Genomic DNA, 18,265 nt, shown 5'->3' on the forward strand with positions numbered 1-18,265 from the left:
GGGGGTGAAAATTTGTAATAATAATAATAAAAAGAAAAAGAAAAAATAAAATAAGTTCTGTATCGCTAAAAATAAACAAATTTGAAGGTGACTAGAGAAATTCTAGCATTTATTGATACTCGAAGAGTCAAGAAGCCAAAGGTGAATCCCAGGCTTATGAAGTGTATATTTTGGGTGTTATCTTTAACCTGTACTAGAAATTTTTAATTTACACTATACAGGTGCATCCAATACCTGCTTTCTCTTTCCATCACCACATAGTTCTGTTCTACTACAATTCCCAGAGTCCCTCGCTCCACCTCCATCACCTTTGAGTCTGCCGCATAGATTTCTGGGAGTTGAGGTCTGTTTGCCCAAGTTAGTGATAGGGGCCTGCGGAAACATGAAGAGGTAAGGGCACGTCCGAGTTGCAGGCGGCAACTTTTATCTTTTACTTTTTGAAAATGGCCTTTTCCTTTCGTTTGGGATGTGTCAGGTTCTCGAGGGGCGGGTTCTTTCTAGCGATAAGACAAAGGAGAAGGGAGGAGGGAAGGCCGGCCGCACCATTCTGTTGGTGCTCTGGAAGGGCCTAGGCCAGGCGGATTTGTAGGAATGCTTCCCTCTGGGCAGAGGCCTCTGGTGCTGCCCTGGCTAGCACTTTCCTAGCTTTGGAGACGTGCGAGTCAGCTCCTTCCTGCCCCGTCCTTCCTAGGTCTCACCCTCCGGAGGGTCTCAGGGTGGGCGCTTACATTGTCTGGATTTTAAAGACATAGTGGGCCGGCCACACAGGGCCTTTGTTTTCGGATCTAAAGTTAAGAGAGTGGTAGTTTGTTTCTCCAAATTCAGCTCAAAACCGGCGTGTTTTGCGAGAAGGAAGGTATTGCTGCAGGGCAGTTTCCCCTACCGGTTCTGCAGGAAATGGCCCTTTGAACCTGAAAGGGTCTTCCTTGAGACCCAGAGCTTCTCAGTTCCTGACAGGACAGGAATCCTTCAGAGTCCACTGTAGTTTTAGAAGATTCATTCTGCAGGAGAGTCTTCACTCTGGGACGGTATGGCACAACTAACTCCTTTAGGAATACTTTCTGCTTTCTTAGTTTCCTGAATTTTTCTTTTAAGTTATTGATTTCCCTCCCTAAGTTAAAATCACATTTTAACTATTTTTTGATGACATACCTCCTACTTGAAAAATAATGGATCTAACGTAGATCTTAAAGAATAATCAAAAAGGGCTGTACCCTGTACAGGTAGGTGTAAGCTGTAGGACATCATCCCCATACATACCTTAAAACAGTCTCCCTGCTTCTCCCCTGATTGTTTTCCCCTTCTAGCTAGGATTTTGCACCAATTACACCCTTGCCTTGTTTTGGATTTTCGAGACAGGGTTTCTCCGTAGCTTTTGGTTCCTGTCCTGGAACTAGCTCTTGTAGACCAGGCTGGCCTCGAACTCACAGAGATTCACACCTGCCTCTGCCTCCTGAGTGCTGGAATTAAAGGCGTGCTCCACCACTGCCAGACACTCCCTTGCCTTTTTTTTTGTTTTGTTTCTTGATATATTTACCACATATGAGTTTAATCCCTGAACAAAATATTCCTAGTTTCATCTGGTTTTATTTAGCCTTATATAAATGGGAACATACTGTCTTTCTTTTTCTGTAGCAAGCTTTTTTTAAAACAGTATTTTTCTATAGATTCATATGTGTTGATATGCTTATTCATTTTTAAAAATTAAATTTAGCAATAACTGTTTGGGATTCAATGTAATAAAGATAGAAAGGCTTAAAGAGTTTTTTTTTTTTAAGCATTAGTGCCAAAGTAAGTTATTATAGAGTTTTTAAATATAGGTCCAGGTCATTATAGGAATCATAATTACAGGGATTTTCCTATGTTTTATTATAAACCCCGGTAGACAATGTCCATTTCATAAGAAACGTAATATTTATGTTTTGTAAGAAATGTAGTATTTGTTTTTCTCATGGATTTGACACATTTGTGTTTGTTTTTGTCTAATCTGTGATTACATGTTAAATGTTTGTGTTATTTCTTGATACTTGAGCAAGAATTTTCAGTTGCTTGAGACTGGCTCACAGCCATGATCCACTTTTCTCCAAAGGAGTGTCTGGGCTAGAAAGTTATTAAGACACTCTTTGTATTTTCTGCTCTTCCTTCAGAAGTTCTTCTCCAATGCCTTCAGGTCTTGTGGACACAGGTGGCTTAAGAGTTCTCTATGATCCAGTGGTGGTGGCGCACGCCTTTAATCCCAGCACTCAGGGAAGCAGAGGCAGGCGGATCTCTGAGTTCGAGGCCAGCCTGGTCTACAAGAGTTAGTTCCAGAACAGCCAAAGATACACAGAGAAACCTTGTCTGGGAAAAAAAAAAAAACCCTGTCTGTATGTTCAACCTCAGACTGTCCTGCCTGTAGCCAGCCATTTTTGTTGTTCCCTCAGACTCCGTGTCTTGGAAGTGTACTTCATGCCGCATTTCAGAGTCGTAAGATTTGGACAACTCAGTATAGGTATTTATGACACTGATTTTCCTTGTCCTAGGTGTTTATTTCGTCTGGAGCTCTTTTCCTTTATTGCTACCCACATTCTGTCAAACTGTAGCAACAGTTTGAAATTTGTACCGTACCAAGAGTTTGGAATTTGAGTGTTATTATTTATTATTTATTGATTTGTTCTACTTTCTTTTACCATCATCCTCCAGAAGATTTCTCTCATGTTATCCCTCCTTTATATTTCTGCTATTACTGTCCTAGTGTGGAACTTCATTGCCTTTTACCTCAACAGTTTTCTAACTAGTTATTCTAGTTTACCTTCCAGTTTATATGGCCTAAAACACTGCTTACTCTTTGACACCTATTGGCATGATAAATTGCTTTCTAATACCCGTGTGCTCAGGTCTGGCCCAGAATCCCTAGTTCAGTAGTTCACAGCCTCAATTCCATTATGCCACAGTATGTGTTTTTCTCTTTTCATATTTGACTTCCCATTTCACCTTTTCTTTGTCACACCCTGTCTTTCGAGCACCAATTTAAGAATACCTTTCTGAAATCTTCTCTTCCATTTTAGCTCCCATTTATCCGTTTCTTCTGCAAACCTTTACTCATTTGGGCATGTTTCTCTATCATTGTTTATTCGGCTTCCTTTCCTTTGTAGGCACGTGTACACAGCACAAGAGTACGTATATCTTCTCCCTAAATATATTAGAAATCCCTTGATCAAAACTATGCTTGGAATAGCTTTCATTTCCACAAGTAGTGTCTTAGTTAAGTTTTCTATGCTATGACACAACGCCATGAGCAAAAGCAACTTGGGGAGGAAAGGGTTCATTCCAGCTGACAGATCTCAGACCACCTATCCAGGGCTGACACCACACACCGTGTGGCCCTCACATGTCAATTATCATTCAAGAACATACACCATAGGCTTTGCCTATAGGCCAGTTTGGTGGGGGCATTCTCTCAATTGAGGCTCCCTCTTCCAAAATGACTCTGGCTTGTGTTATTTGACATAAAACGAGCCAGTACAAGTAGCTAGTACAATACATGTTGTGTACATAGGCATTTAGTAAATGTTTGTGTAATGAATATTCAGGGTGGTGCAACAGTGAAAAAATACCTTTAAACAAAGGGATCACTGAAAAGGTAATATATATGAAGAGAATATATTTCGGATTACATGTCTCTTCTACTTTCCGTGTGTGTGTGTATGTGTGTGTGTGTGCACATGCACGCGCGTGCGTGCGTGAATATGTGTGTGTGTGTGTGTGTGTTTCACATCTGCTCCAGGATAAATAGCTGTGTGAAGAATGAAGAGCATGTCCTGGAGGAGTTGGAAACAGAAGGTGAGAGGCAGCTGAAGAGCCTCCTTCAACATCAACTTGATACCTCTGTCTCCATTCAAGAGTGAGTATCGATTTGTAAACAGGGCAGTTATAATAGACCATCACCTGTAGGTTATACATCAGTCTTAGCCTGGTGTGAGCCCTCCACTCTCACACAGCCTCTTTCTTAGGAAGACTTCTTTATACAGGTCAGATTTTACTTTTGTCCCTTTTTGTAGGAAGCTTCCTGTATCTTCCTCAGCCAGGACCAAGTACTTTTACTGTGTCCTAGTATAACATCCTGTATTTCCCCTAACATGTTATATATAATTCTATATGGTCATTTCCTATTTAGTTGCCTCCCTTATGCTGTTCTTTATATAGGTGGCTGTTCTTTTGATATTTTTTTAATAGAGGATTTATTTTGTTTGTGTGTGGGGGATGTTGGGGGAGTTAATGCCTGCAGAGGCCAGAGGGTTTTCAGTCCTCTAGAACTAGAGTTGGAGGTGGTTGTGAGCTGCCATGTGGGTGCTGGGAACTGGCCCAGGTCCTCTACAAGAGCAATAAGAGCTCTTAATTTTTTTCCTATGTTTCTAGCCCCATGATTTTTGTTTTCTTTTTACTGTTATCTCTCAGTACAGAACACAGCACGCAGTGCATAGGGGGAACTCAGTAAACGTTAATTTAGTCATTTATTAGTCTTAGATATTTGGGGACTATTCATGGAACTCCATTCTGTTGCCATGGTGCTTCACCTTGGCAAAAGAATGTAAGAGAGACTTGCCTATGAGCTTCACTGGGCCTATAATAATAGGCGGCCTCATCATAATATGTAATGTGGTTACTGTGAATTGTAACCATAAGATGGTCTTATTCTCTTCTTCTGTGTTTTGCAGATGTGTCTCTAAGAAAGAGAGCTTTGCCCCGGGTACCATGTACAAGCCCTTTGGGAAGGAAGTAGCCGGGACAATGACTTTATCCCAGTTCCAGACACTACATGAAAAAGACCAGGAAACCGCTTCTCTCAGGGAACTAGGGCTCAATGAAACAGAAATTCTGATCTGGAAAAGCCATGTTTCAGGTGAAAAGGTAAAAAAGCTGTTTTCTTAAAAGGATGTATTTATTTTCATTTATGTATGTGTGTGCCTGTGTTGATAAAATTCCTTCCCTACAGGAGCTTTAAAGGTAGGACAAGGGCTACTTCCAGGAGTGTGGGCACTCTTGCAATGAGCTGTGCCTGGGAAGTCTTACCCAGCACCAGTGAGGGCTTTCTTATAGCCACAAGCCTCTCTCTAGAGAACAATCTCATGCCCAACTCTGTGCCTCTATGCTGGGGTGTGGAAACCACCAACCAGTCCTGTTGGGGTGATCATTTGCAAGTGGGCACAGCTGAACTCCCCAGCATGTGCTCGCTTTTTTGTGTTTGAGAACCTTTATACTCTTAGTTTTCATGAAACCATGTGTTAATCTGAATCTTTTGTTTTTAAGGTAGAAACAACGGCTAAAGAGAAGTTGTTGGCTAACCTTTAACTAAAACTTACATAAACACTTCCAATTTCTGGGCCTTTCTCATCTTCTTAAGTGAGGGCTCAGTTTTACTTTTGTTCTTTATGATACAAAGCATTTAATTTTCCTGGTTTCAGAGGACAAAGCTGAGGGCCACCCCTGAAGCAATACAGAAACGGCTTCAAGATATTGAAGAAAGGATCTCAGAGCGCCAGCGCATCCTTTGCCTGCCACAGAGGTTTTCAAAGAGCAAACAACTGACCAGGCGAGAAATGGAAATTGAAAAGTCTTTATTTCAGGGAACTGATCGTCACTCCTTCCTTAAGGCTCTTTATTACCAAGGTATGGGATCCTCACTGCTTCTGAAGTGTTCTTTAGCTGAAAGAAAGATTTAACATCAGGGCATTAGATATGGGGAATTAGTGAAAGACAAGATGTTACTACTCTTGGGAAATATAGAGTCCCATGAGCAACACAAGTATATAAATAGTTACTTGCATGACACCATTGAAAGTGTTATAAAGAGTTGAATCAAACGCCAAGGTGGCATAGAACATGAAGCATCCGAATCTAATTGGGGGAGTCAGCAGTTGACATTTGTACTATCTTAACAGAGCAATAGGCATTCTTTTGACTGTAAAGGGAAAAGGACATTACAGCTACTGGATGGATAGGAGTCATACTGTGAAAGGACCTGGTATATGTGGGGAACCGTGAGAAGTTCAGTGTGCCAGCAAAATAGGGTATGGCAGGGAATAATGTCAGACACATGAAGGGGAAATAAAGTGCGATTGTGATGGGTCTTTAGACTAGACTGTAAAGTAATGCAAAATATATGCATAAACAGTATGTACCTTAGCCAGAAAGAATTCGTGTAGCAGTTAAGTTTACTCGGCATGGTAGAAGGTTCACAGAAAGGGTTTAAGAAATGGTTCCTAGTCTTGTACTAATTGGCATGGAGATGCACACGTGTACCCTTTAGCAGTAATGCTAGATATATTGGCTCAGTGCCACAGAAGTTCAGAGTTGTATTGGTATGACTGAAGAAGGCCTCAGAAGAGGTAAGATCGAAATACTCTTAACCCTATCTAGTGGACAGGAGAGGGAGTAGCATTTCAGTTGCAGTGATTGGTGTGAACATTGTTAATTGGGGGCATTTTTTAAGAGATCAGCTTGAAAAGGTAGCTCAGAATTCTTGACTCTTATTTGCTTGATAATACAGAGACATGTGGAGTTAGTTTGTTCAGTTAGTGCATTTGAATATAGTAAGATAATAAAAGCTCTTTTTGGAAATGATAAATGTATTGGCCGAGAAAGAATTAGAAAGAGGGAAGAAAGAATGGCATTAAAGTCACTGAGTTATCAGCATCTGGACTGGGAAGATGACAGTGGAACTGGAGAGGTGGATTTGTATGTGATATGACATGAAGAATTGATACTGAGAATGAAGTAGAGAGGAATATGGAGAGATAATGCAGATATTTCAGAGGTGTGTGACTTAACAGTAGATAAAATTAAGTCTGAAGAAGGGTGATGTGTTTCATTTAAACAGACTGAATTTGTGAAGATGGTGGGATTAGTATATGCAGATATTGATGCAGAAATGAAGCAATGAAGCCTAGGAGAGAAATCCGAACTGTGTCTGTATATTAAGGTCATGTAGTGATTGAATGGTGTTAAAGATAAGCTATACAGTTGCGAGGGCAGTGGTAAGGGAGAAAGGAACAGATGAACAGCTTTCTGTGGAGAGATACCATGGCTTACTGAGTGTGAACATAGGCTCTGGAAGCAGACTGTCTTGGAAAAACCTGGCTCCCCCACTTACTGTGAAATGCTGATCACATTACCTTTCTACACTTTAGCTCTTTCTCTGTGAAATGAGTAGCTGTGATGTGGAGTTGTTAGGAAGTTTAAGTGAGGTAACACATGGAAATCAGAGCAGTACCTACTATTGGGGTGGGGGATGGGTTTGTGTCTCTGTTCTGTTTCCTATCTTTGAAACTCCTTGCTTTAAACCTTCACAGCATACCACAAAAAGACAAGTGCAGACAAGTACATGACCTCAATGAAGAGGAAGATAAAATTAGGCACAAAAGGCAAGTCGAGAGTTTTCTTACAGTGTTAGATTTAGGAATGTAAACTAGGGTTCCAGACTTCTAACTTGAGCACTTATTTAATTACATATTCACTATATATGTTTCCAGCAAATGAACTAGAGAGAGCATATTGTCCTGATATGAAATATTAAAGTGCAGTTAGAAGTTGTCAAGATTTTACATTTAGTTTTGTTTTTACTTCTCTAGCTTTACTGTACGAGACCTACATTGTCCTAGCTGAATTTTAGATCCCATTGCACAAATAGATCTGAATATCATTAATCAGTAAAACTGTTGATGATGGTGATGATTATATCATAACTAGCATTTTGAAATGAAATTACAGTAAAATTGCATGGGGCCTTTTTTGGTGTACAATTCTGTGGATTGTAAATCATGTAGATTTCATGTATCCACCACCACAATCAAGAGAGGGAGCAGCTCCATTACTCAGGCAAACTCTCCTCATACTCTTCCCCCTTTAGACTCACTCCATCGCTCCCCCCAAGTTCCTGGCAATCACGTATCTTCATTACTTTTGCTTCGTCTTTTAGAGATTGTCATATTAATGGAATCATGCAGTGTGTAATCTTGTGAGACTGGCTTCTTTCACTCAGCATAATGCTTTTGAGACTCATCTAAGTTGTTGTTTATATCAATAACTCATTCATTTTTGTGGAGTCCCATTTCATTGTATGGATATTCCATATCCATTCACATATTGAAGTGGATTTGGGTTTTTCCAGGTTATGGTCTTTATGAATGATATTGATATTAACATTCTTGTGCAGGTTTTTGTGTGAACATAAGTTTTTATTTCTCTAAGGTAAATATCTAGAAGTGGGATTACTGGGTCATATGGTAAGTGCACGTTTAACTTTATATGAAACTGCCAAACCATTTTCCATTCCCACCAATGGTGTATGAAAGTTGACTTGCTCTACATCTTTGTCAGCATTTGGTATTGTCAGTATTTATTGTGATTGTTCTGATAGGTGTGAGTGAAGTGATGCCTCCCTGTTGTTTTAATGTGCCTTTTCTTAATGGCTAATGATGCTGAGCATTTCTCTGTGTGCTTTTTTGCCATCATTTTATCCTATTTGCTAAAGTTTCTGTTCACATCTTTGCCATTTTGTCATTGGATTGCTTTTCCTTCCTAATGACCTTTGAGATTTCTTTATATATGCTAACACAATCCTCCATCAGATGTATGCTTTACAAATACTTTTCACAGTCTGGAGCTTGTTGTTTCATTCTCTTAGCAGTATGTTTTTAATTGTGCTAAAATTTACATAACAAAGTTTATTATTTTAACCATTTTTAAGTATTTACTTCTGTGGTGTTAAAATTCATATTCTGTAACTATAACCTCTACCCATCTCTAGAGCTTTTTAAGTTATACACATTAAAAACTACTTCCTCTACCTCCTACCTTCTGCTTTCTAGCAACCTCCATTCTTGTTTTTGTGGATTTGAGTACCCTGTGTACCACTTGTAAATAAAATCATGCAATATTTATCTTTTACACGATTGGGTTATTTTACTTAGCATAAATGTTTTGTTGCTGTTTCATATAGTAGCATGTGTCAGAATTGCATTCCTTTTTAAGGCTGCATAATATTCCTTTGCATATACATACTGCTTTGTTTAATCAATTCATTCGTCAGTGGATACTTCAATTGTTTCCATAGTGTAGTTATTGTGAATAATGCTGGTGTGAACATTGGTGTACAAATGTTTGATATCTGCTTTTAGTTCTTGGAGTACATACACAGAAGTGGAATTGCTGGATCTTACAATAATCCTATGTTTAATTTTTTGATGAACCTCTCTACTGTTCTCTATATAGACTGTCATTTTGCATTCCTACCAGCAATGCATAAAAGTTCCAATTTTTCTAAATTCTCACGAACACATGTTATTTTTGGGTTTTCTCTTTTTGGATAATTGCTACTTTAAAGGGCATGATATATGTCGTTATAATTTTTATTTGCATTTCCCTAATAAGTGCTACTGTGTAGTTTTTCATTATACTGTTTGGCTTTGTGTCTTCTATAAAGACATATCCATTCAGGTATCTAGGTATTAATCACTTCTCAGATACATGACTTGTAAATATTTTCTCTTGTTCTGTGTCTGCTTTTTATTCTTCTTGTTATCCTTTAATGCACGGTGTTTTCTCATTTTTCTTCTTTTGTCTATGCCTCTTTTAGTATATCTAAGAAGTCATTGCCAAATCCAGTATTACAAAGCGTTTCCTCTATGTTTCCTTCTGAGCTATTATCAATTTTTCACTCTTTAGGTCTTTGTTCCATTTTGAGTTAATTTTTGCCTATGGCTTAAGATAAGGATCCTGTCACTTGTTGCTATTCAGTTCTCCAGGACTGTTCTTTTTGAAGATTGTTCTTTCTGCACTGAATGATTTTATTGCTTTCTTCAGAGATCATTTACCATATGGATTAGAATTTATTTCTGGGTTCTTGGTGGTATATGTGTCTGACTTTATGCCAGTAGCACGCTGTTGTTTTGTTTTGACACTTGATTTCTCTTTTGTAGCCCTGGCTGTCTAGAACTCATTCTGTAGCCAAGCTGGCCTAAAGTTCACAGAGATCTGCCTGCCTCTACTTCTAGAGTGCTGGGATTAAAGGTGTGCACCACCACACCTGGAATGTAGCATGGTCTCTTAATTTTTGTAGTAAGTTTTGAAATCAGAAAGTAATAATATGTAATACTTAAGGTATTTTTCACATTTTCTTCATTATTTTGGTGGTCCCTTGAGATTCCATGTGTATTTTAGAGTAGAATGTTTTATTTCTACAAAATCACATCATTGACCCTTTGGTAGTGAATGAATTGAGTCTGTAGAGAGCTCTGGCTAGTGAGGTTTTTTTTAACAGTATTAAGTTTTCTAAATGGTCATGAGTGCTTACCTGCTCTTTGTTTCTTTTTTATATTTTTGGTTTCAACTGCATCTTCTAGCTTTCATTATATAGATCTCGCTCCTCAGAGAAAATGCTTTGAACTCTTGTTGAGTTTCTTAGTTGTGTGTGCAGATGGATCTGTATAAGAATTAAGAACTCTGCCTAGTATCTGTTGATGTAAAAGACCTTCTCTGGTATTTTCTTCTTGTGGTTTTATAGTTACACTTTTTATACTTAGACCTGTAATCCATTTTGACTTGATATTTTTACCATGAGCTCTAGATTGAGATTGACTTTTCTTCCTATAAATGTTTGAGCACAAGTTATTCAAAGGAGTCTTCCCTTTCCCACTTATTTACTGTCACATTCTTTTCAGAAATTATTTGCTCATATTTATGTGTTAACACTTAATAGTATAATAGCGGTGAAAGACTGAAATTTTGTCACCAAGAGAAAAAAAGTAAAGATATTCACTCACTACTTCTATTTTAAATGGAAAAAAGTCCATTTGATTCATTACCTCCATTAATTCTCTTATTTCTCTGTTAGGTTTCTGTCTGATTGACCTGTCCATTGGTGAGGGAGGAGTGTTGAAGTCTCCTACTATTAGTGTGTGCCGTTTGATGGCTGCCTTGAGTTTTAGTAATGTTTCTTTTACGTACGTGGGTGCTTTTATATTAGGGGCATAGATATTCAGGATTGAGACTTCATCCTGATGAATTGTTCCTGTTATGAGTATAAAATGTCCCTCTACATCTCTTCTGATTGATTTAAGTTTGAAGTCCAAAGTGGAAATTAGTATGGCCACACCTGCTTGTTTCTTGGTTCCATTTGCTTGATAAGCCTTTTCCCATCCCTTTACTCTGAGTAGGTGCCTGTCTTTGTGGTTGAGGTGTGTTTCTTGTAAACAGCAGAATGTTGGATCCTGTTTTCGTATCCAATCTTTTTTTATAGGTGAGTTGAGTCCATTGACATTAAGTGATATTAATGACCAGTGGTTGTTAACTCCGGTCACTTTTTTAGTAGTAGAGTTTGTGTGTTTCCCTTCTTTGAGTTGTGCTGGTGAAGGGTCTCTAGATGTTTGACCAAGAGGGGTGCACCCACCCACGGAGACAGTGGGGCTGATCTATTGGGAGCTCACCAAGGCCAGCTGGATTGTGACTGGAAAAGCAGGGGATAAACCCGGACTCTCTGAATATGGTGGACAATGAGGGTTGCTGAGAAGCCAAGGACAATGGCACTGGGTTTTGATCCTACTTCTTGTTCTGGCTTTGTGGGGGCCTAGCCAGTTTGGATGTTCACCTTCCTAGACCAGGATGGAGGGGGGAGGACTTTGGACTTTCCACAGGGCAGGGAACCCTGACTGCTCTTCAGACTCGAGAGGGAGGGAGAGAGGAGTGGGGGGAGGGTGGGAGGAGTGGGAGGCTGGGAGGAGGCGGAAATTTTTTTTTCTCAATAAAAAAAATAAAATAAAATAAAATAAATGGAAAAAAGTAGAAAAATAATATCACTAAGACACAGGAAATTTATAAATATGCAAAAATATATCATTCTGCCAGATAATGACTGGATCAAAACTAAATCCCATTCCCTCTCAAATTCATGACTGTGTATATACGTGTTTGTGTGTTTGTTTATATACAAAAGCCGCTCAGTCCATTTAGTGTTACACAACATTTATATACAAACATGCATTAATTGATGTGTGTATGTTTGTGTGCATGTTTAGATACAAAACCTGTCCAGTCTGTTTAGTGTTGCAAATGTTAGCGTGTCAGCCTGTGATTGTATCGTGCAGGTCTTATTTAGGCAACCATATTATTGAGACTTTATGGGTATAGCTTCTCATGGCTTTTTGATTGAGGTTTTTGGTTTGCTTATTTTAATGTATTAGGTTATTTTGATAAGATAGGATATATATCTATTATTTTATTCATTTATGGAATTTTGTCTAGTATGTCATTTTAATTAAGTTTTGATTCACCCTCCTTTGGTGTGTGTGTGCGTGTGCATGTGTGCACGCACGTGCTTTATTCCCTTCCTAATTTTTTTTTATTTTTTTACATACTTTGCATCCCAAAAGCAGTTTCTTCTACCTCCACTCCTCCCAGCCCCTCTCACTTGCACATCCCCTCCCCAAAAAGAAAACCAGCAGGCCTCCCAGGGATAGCAACCGAACACATTATAACAAGTTACGATATGGCTCAGTGGTTAAGAGCACTGACTGCTGTGCCGGAGGTCCTGAGTTCAATTCCCAGCAACCACATGATGGCTCACACCCATCTATGCGATCTGGTGCCCAGAACATTATATACATAATAAATAGATTTAAAAAAAAAAGAGTAGGCATAACCTCTCATATCAAGGCCGGATGAGGTGACCCAGTAGGACCCAGTAGGAGGAAAAGGGCCCCAAGAGTAGGCAGAGGAGTCAGAGATACCCTCACTCCCACTGTTAGCTGTCCCACAAGAACACTAAGCTAAACAAACACAGCATATATGCAGTGGACTTAGCTCGGACCCATACAGGGTCTGTGTTTCTCACTTCAGTGTCTGTGAGCCCCTATGAGCCTTGCTTAGTTGATTCTGTGGATCTTGTTCTCGTGCTGTCCTTAAACCTCCTGGTTCCTATTCTTAGTGGGGTTCCCCTGGCTTCGCCTAGTGCTTGGCTGTGGGTCTCTGCATCCGTCCCCATCAGTTGTTAACAGTGCTTCTCTGATGACAATAGAGGAATATCATTAGGAATTAGGGATTACAGCTAATATCTTTGATTAGTTTACATTAATGAAAACTTAATTTTTTTTTTTTTGGTTTTTCGAGACAGGGTTTCTCTGTGGCTTTGGAGCCTGTCCTGAAACTCGCTCTGTAGACCAGGCTGGTCTCGAACTCGCAGAGATCCGCCTGCCTCTGCCTCCCGAGTGCTGGGATTAAAGGCTTGCGCCACCATCGCCCGGCGAAAACTTAATTTTTAAAATGGTTTTATTTGTATTTTTACATCCCTACTACAATTTCCTCTCCTTCCTCTCCCCCAGTCTCTCCTCCTCCCCCACCTCTCTTCTGCCATTCACGCCGCTGTTTAGAAAAGGGCGGGTCTCCCGTGGATATCAACCAAATACAGCATATCAAGTTGCTAATTAGCTTCTTTGGTCTCTGAATGATAGGTACCTCCCCTTGTATTAAGGCTGGACAAGGTAACCCAGTATGAGGAATAGGGTCCTAAAAGCTGGTAAAAGAAGCAGAGACAGCTCCTGCTCCCACGGTTAGGAGTCCCACAGGAAGACCAAGCTACACAACTGTAACATATATATGTAGAGGGCCTAAGTCAGTCCCATGTAGGCTACCTGATTGTCAGTTTAGTCTCTGGAACCTTTAGGAACCCAGTTTAGTTGATTCTGTGGATTTTCTTGTGGTATCCTTGACCCTTCTGGCTGCTCTCTTTCCTTTCCCTGCTCTCTTCAGCAGGATTCCCCTACTTCCACCTATTGTTTGACTGTGGGTCTCGACATCTGTTTCTATCAGTTGCTGGATGAAGCCTCTTTGATGACAGTTGGGCTAGGCACCACTCTATGAGTATAGCAGAATATTGTTAGGCATTGTTACAGTGACATTTTTTTTTCTCCAGTCGTGTTTGGTTCTTTCCTAGGTCTCCGGGCCATCCAGCCTCTGGGTCCTGATGCTCCAGGCAGTGTCAGGGGTGGGCTCTCTCTTGTAGCATGGGTCTCAGGCTGGACCAGTCATTGGTTGGCTACTCCCACAATTTCTGTGCCACCTATATTCCAGCACATCTTGTAGGCAGGACAAATTGTACGTTGAAGGTTATGTAGCTGAGTTGGTGTCTCAGTCCCTTCACTCGAAGTCTTTGTCTGGTCACAGGAGATGGCCAGTTCAGATTATATATTCCCTATTGCTAGGAGTCTTAGCTGCGGTCACCCTTGTAGATTCCTGGAAGTTTCCGTTACAGTAGATTTCTACCTCACCTCGAAATGCCCCCTTTCCAGTCATCTCTTCCAATATTCAATTCCTCATTCTCTCCACTTAATCACTCCTGTTCCCATCCCTACCCACATCTAGGTCACCCTCGAAATCTATTCTATGTCCCCTTCCCAGGGATATCCAAGCGTCCCCCTTTGGGCCCCTCTTGCTACTTAGCTTCTTTGGTCTCTGGATGATAGCATGATTATCCTTTACTTTATGACTGATATATACTTAGAAGTGAGTTCATATCATGTTTGACTTTCTGGGTCTGTGTTACATCACTCAGGATGATTTTTTTTCTAGTTATATTCATTTGCCTGCAAATTTCCTGATGTCACTGTTTTTAACAGCTGAGTAATATTTCATAATGTAAATGTACCACATTTTCTTTATTCATTCTTCAGTTGAGGAACATCTAGGTTGTTTCCAGGTTCTGGCTATTATGAATAAAGCTGCTATGATGATAGTTGATATAACTATGATCATATGAGTATGATCATAGTCCTTGTGGTATGATTGAGCATCCTTTGGATATATGCCAAAGCTGGGTCTTAAGGTAGATTGATTCCCAACTTTCTGAAGAACCACCTAATTTCCATAGTGGCTGTATAAGTTTGTACTTGTACCAGCAATGGAGGAGTGTTCCCCCTTGCTCCATATCCTCACCAGCATGAGCTGTCATTTGTGTTTTTAATCTTAGCCATTTTAACAGGTATAAGATAGAATCTCAGAGTCATTTTGGTTTACATTTCCCTGATGGCTAAGGATGTTAAAGATTTGTTTCTCAGCCATTTTAGTTTTCCTCTGTACCCCATTTTTTTTTTTTTTGTTTTTTGTTTTGTTTTTCGAGACAGGGTTTCTCTGTGGCTTTGGAGCCTGTCCTGTAACTAGCTAGCTCTGTAGACCAGGCTGGTGTTGAACTCACAGAGATCCACCTGCCTCTGCCTCCCGAGTGCTGGGATTAAAGGCGTGCGCCACCACCGCCCAGCTTCTGTACCCCATTTTTAATTGGATTATTTGTTTTTTTAATGTCTAGTTTCTTAAGTTCTTTATATATTTTGGAAATTAGTCCTCTGTCAGATACTGGCTTGGTGAATATCTTTCCTATTCTGCAGGCTGCTATTTTGTCCTGTTGATGGTATCTTTTGCCTTACAGAAGATTTTCAGTTTCATGAGGTCCCATTTGCTAATTGTAATGTTGATCTTAGTGTCTGTGCTATTGGTGTCCTGGTCAGGAAGTTGTCTCCTGTGGCAATGTGTTCAAGGCTATTTCCCAGTTTCTCTTCTATCAGGTTCAGTGTATTTGGATTTATGTTGAGGTCTTTGAGCCACTTGGACTTGTGTTTTGTGCAGGGTGATAGATATGGATCTATTTGCATTCTTCTCCATGCCAGCATCAAGTTAGACCAGCACCATTTGCTGAAGATGCGTTTTCTTCCACTGTATAATTTTGGCTTCTTTGTCAAAAATCAGGTGTTCATAGGTATGTGACTTTATGTCTGGGTCTTCGATTCAATTCCATTGATCCACGTGTCTGTTTTATACCAATACCAAGCTGTTTTTTTTTTTATTATTATAGCTCTGTAGTAGAGCTTGGCATCAGGCATGGTGAGGCCTCCAGAAGGCCCATTATTGTACAGGATTGTTTTAATTATCCTAGGTTTTTTGTTTTTCCCATATGAAGTTGAGTATTGTTCTTTAAAGGTCTATAAAGAATTTTTGGGATTTTAATGGGGATTGTGTTGAATCTGTAGATTGATTTTAGTAAGATGGCCATTTCTACTATGTTAATTCTACTGATCCATGAGCATGGGAGATCTTTTCATCTTCTGATATCTACTCCAATTTCTTTCTTCAAAAACTTGAAGTTCTTGTAATATAGGTCTTTTACTTTCTTGGTTAGTGTTGCACCAAGATATTTTAAGGTATTTCTGGCTATTGTGAAGGGTGTTGTTTCCCTGATTTCTTCCTCCACCTGATTATTGTTTGTATATATGAGGGCTACTGATTTCTTTTTTACTTAATCTTGTATCCAGCCATTCTGTTGAAGGTGTTTATCAGCTGTAGGAGTTCCCTGGTAGAATATTGGAGGTTGTTTATGTATGCTACCATATCATCTGCAACTAGTAAAAGTTTGACTTCTCTAATGGCAACTTAATTTTAACCATATCTAAAATATGGTATGTTTCTGATCTCTTTCTTGCACCACTATCATGCAGATCACATCTGTATAGATTTTCAAGTGTAGTAGCAGTTTTGTAATTACTGTTCTGTGTCAGGATGAAAAGAAAATAATTACATAGGAAAAGATACGTACCATGTTTTATGTTTACCTATATAGTCCAATTTATGAGTGTTTTTTTGTCTGTGTACATCTAGTTACTATGCACTATTCATTTATTTTGGTCTAATTTTTCTCTTGTAGGGCAGATCTTCTGGTAATGAATTCTTTATCTGAGAATTTCTTCCATTGTTAATTATAATTTTATAAGAACATTGTATTAGCATATATTAATTGTACAAAATACTGAGTTTCATTGTGACATTTTCTTTTATGCATATAGCATACTTTGATTATAGTCATTTCTTAGTTACTAGTTCTTCTAGTTCCCACAGTTTTGGTGGATGAAAACATTTAGTTCACAGCATTTTTCTTGCAGCACATTGAATATGCTATCTTATTGCCTCAGGCCTCTGTGGTGTCTGATAAGTCAGTTGTTAATTTTCCTTGGATCCCTTTCCATGATGAGTCTCTTTTCTTGAGTAACTGTTTTAAAGATTCATTCTTGGGCTGGAGAGATAGCTTAGTAATAAAATGCTTGCCATGTGAACTTGAGTTCAAGCCCCAGACAGAAGAACGCTAAGTATGGTGGCATGTGTTTGCAGTTCCAGGGCTGGAGCAGTAATAGTAGGAGGAGTTCTGAGATGTACTGTGTAGGCAGCCTCGCCTTCTAGGAGAGCTTGAGGCCAGTGAGAGATCCTATCTAAAAAGCTCCTGAGGAACAACAGTGTGGTTGTCCTGTGTCTTATACATGTATGCTTACTTATGTGTGTGTGCAACCTCCCCAACATGTGAGTACTCCCATGAATACATGCATGTACATATGCACAAGCACAGACACAAAGACATTTACGTTTTGCATTCCCCTTTGACATCCCCTTTTGGCTGTATGTATCTAGGTGTATATTGAGTTTTTTTTCTACTTTGATCCTGTTGAGCTTCTTTGATGTGTAGATTAATGTTTTTCATCAGTTTGGTGATGTTATCAGAGTTGATTTCTTGAAATGTTTTTTCTGCCCCCCCCTTCAACTTCTAAGACTCCTGTGATCTGTATGTGCTATCCGAGAGGGTTGATCATCTGCTTCATCCTCTGAGGCTAAGTTTTCCTTGTCCTTATTTGTTTTACCTTCCCAGACTGGATTATTGTCCTCTGAGTAGATAGCTAGGTTATCTTCAAGTTTGTACATTCTTTCTTGTGCTAACTCCAATCTGTTACTTTCTGCTAGGTACTTTACATGCAACTCCAGAATTCCTACGAGGATCTTTATTTTCATATTGTCTGCTTACTTTTAGTTCGATTTTATCCGATGATCTGATTTTTCCCTTCAGTTGTTTAAGGAACTTAGAATGACTGTTACAGATTGTTGTCTTGTTAACCTAACAAACATGCTTCTATTAATTTTCTCTTCCTGTGTACAAGCCATGATTTCCCCCTTTCTTTATGATATGTTGTATTATTGTTGAAAATTGAAAATTTTAAATAGTATAATGTAATTTTTAAAATCAGTCAACCATCACCATTACTGCATGGATTTGTTGATATCACTGTTTAGTAATTTTCCTTTGTATTTAATACTAAAACTTATGTTTTCTCTGCTTTTTTTAAATTTTTTTTAATTTATTGAGAAAAGAAAATAAAAAAGTTTCAGCCTCCTCCCAGCCTCCCACTTCCCTCCCCCTCCTCCC

The 18,265-nt window shown here is 39.3% G+C and overlaps 1 protein-coding gene across 5 annotated transcripts in view; it reads left to right on the forward strand.

Moving 5' to 3' along the window:
* Positions 1–278: 278 nt before the first annotated feature.
* The window catches only part of Rbm41 (RNA binding motif protein 41), a 56,117-nt gene continuing 38,130 nt past the window's right edge, over positions 279–18,265 (forward strand). For 2 of the 5 annotated variants that reach the window (XR_003378766.1, XM_026789357.1), the window contains exons 1-5: positions 279–390; positions 3,767–3,883; positions 4,698–4,890; positions 5,445–5,649; positions 7,332–7,403. Coding sequence is in view for 4 of the 5 variants with exons in the window: in XM_026789357.1 (XP_026645158.1) it covers positions 383–390; positions 3,767–3,883; positions 4,698–4,890; positions 5,445–5,649; positions 7,332–7,403 (595 nt within the window). In the remaining variant the exon portion in view is untranslated. The remainder of the gene's footprint in view (positions 391–3,766; positions 3,884–4,697; positions 4,891–5,444; positions 5,650–7,331; positions 7,404–18,265) is intronic. The other 3 variants (XM_026789356.1, XM_013353856.2, XM_013353853.2) reach the window with 3 other exon arrangements.

Source organism: Microtus ochrogaster, unplaced genomic scaffold, assembly GCF_000317375.1.
Source record: "Microtus ochrogaster isolate Prairie Vole_2 unplaced genomic scaffold, MicOch1.0 UNK17, whole genome shotgun sequence".
In the NCBI taxonomy this organism is placed as follows: domain Eukaryota; kingdom Metazoa; phylum Chordata; class Mammalia; order Rodentia; family Cricetidae; genus Microtus; species Microtus ochrogaster.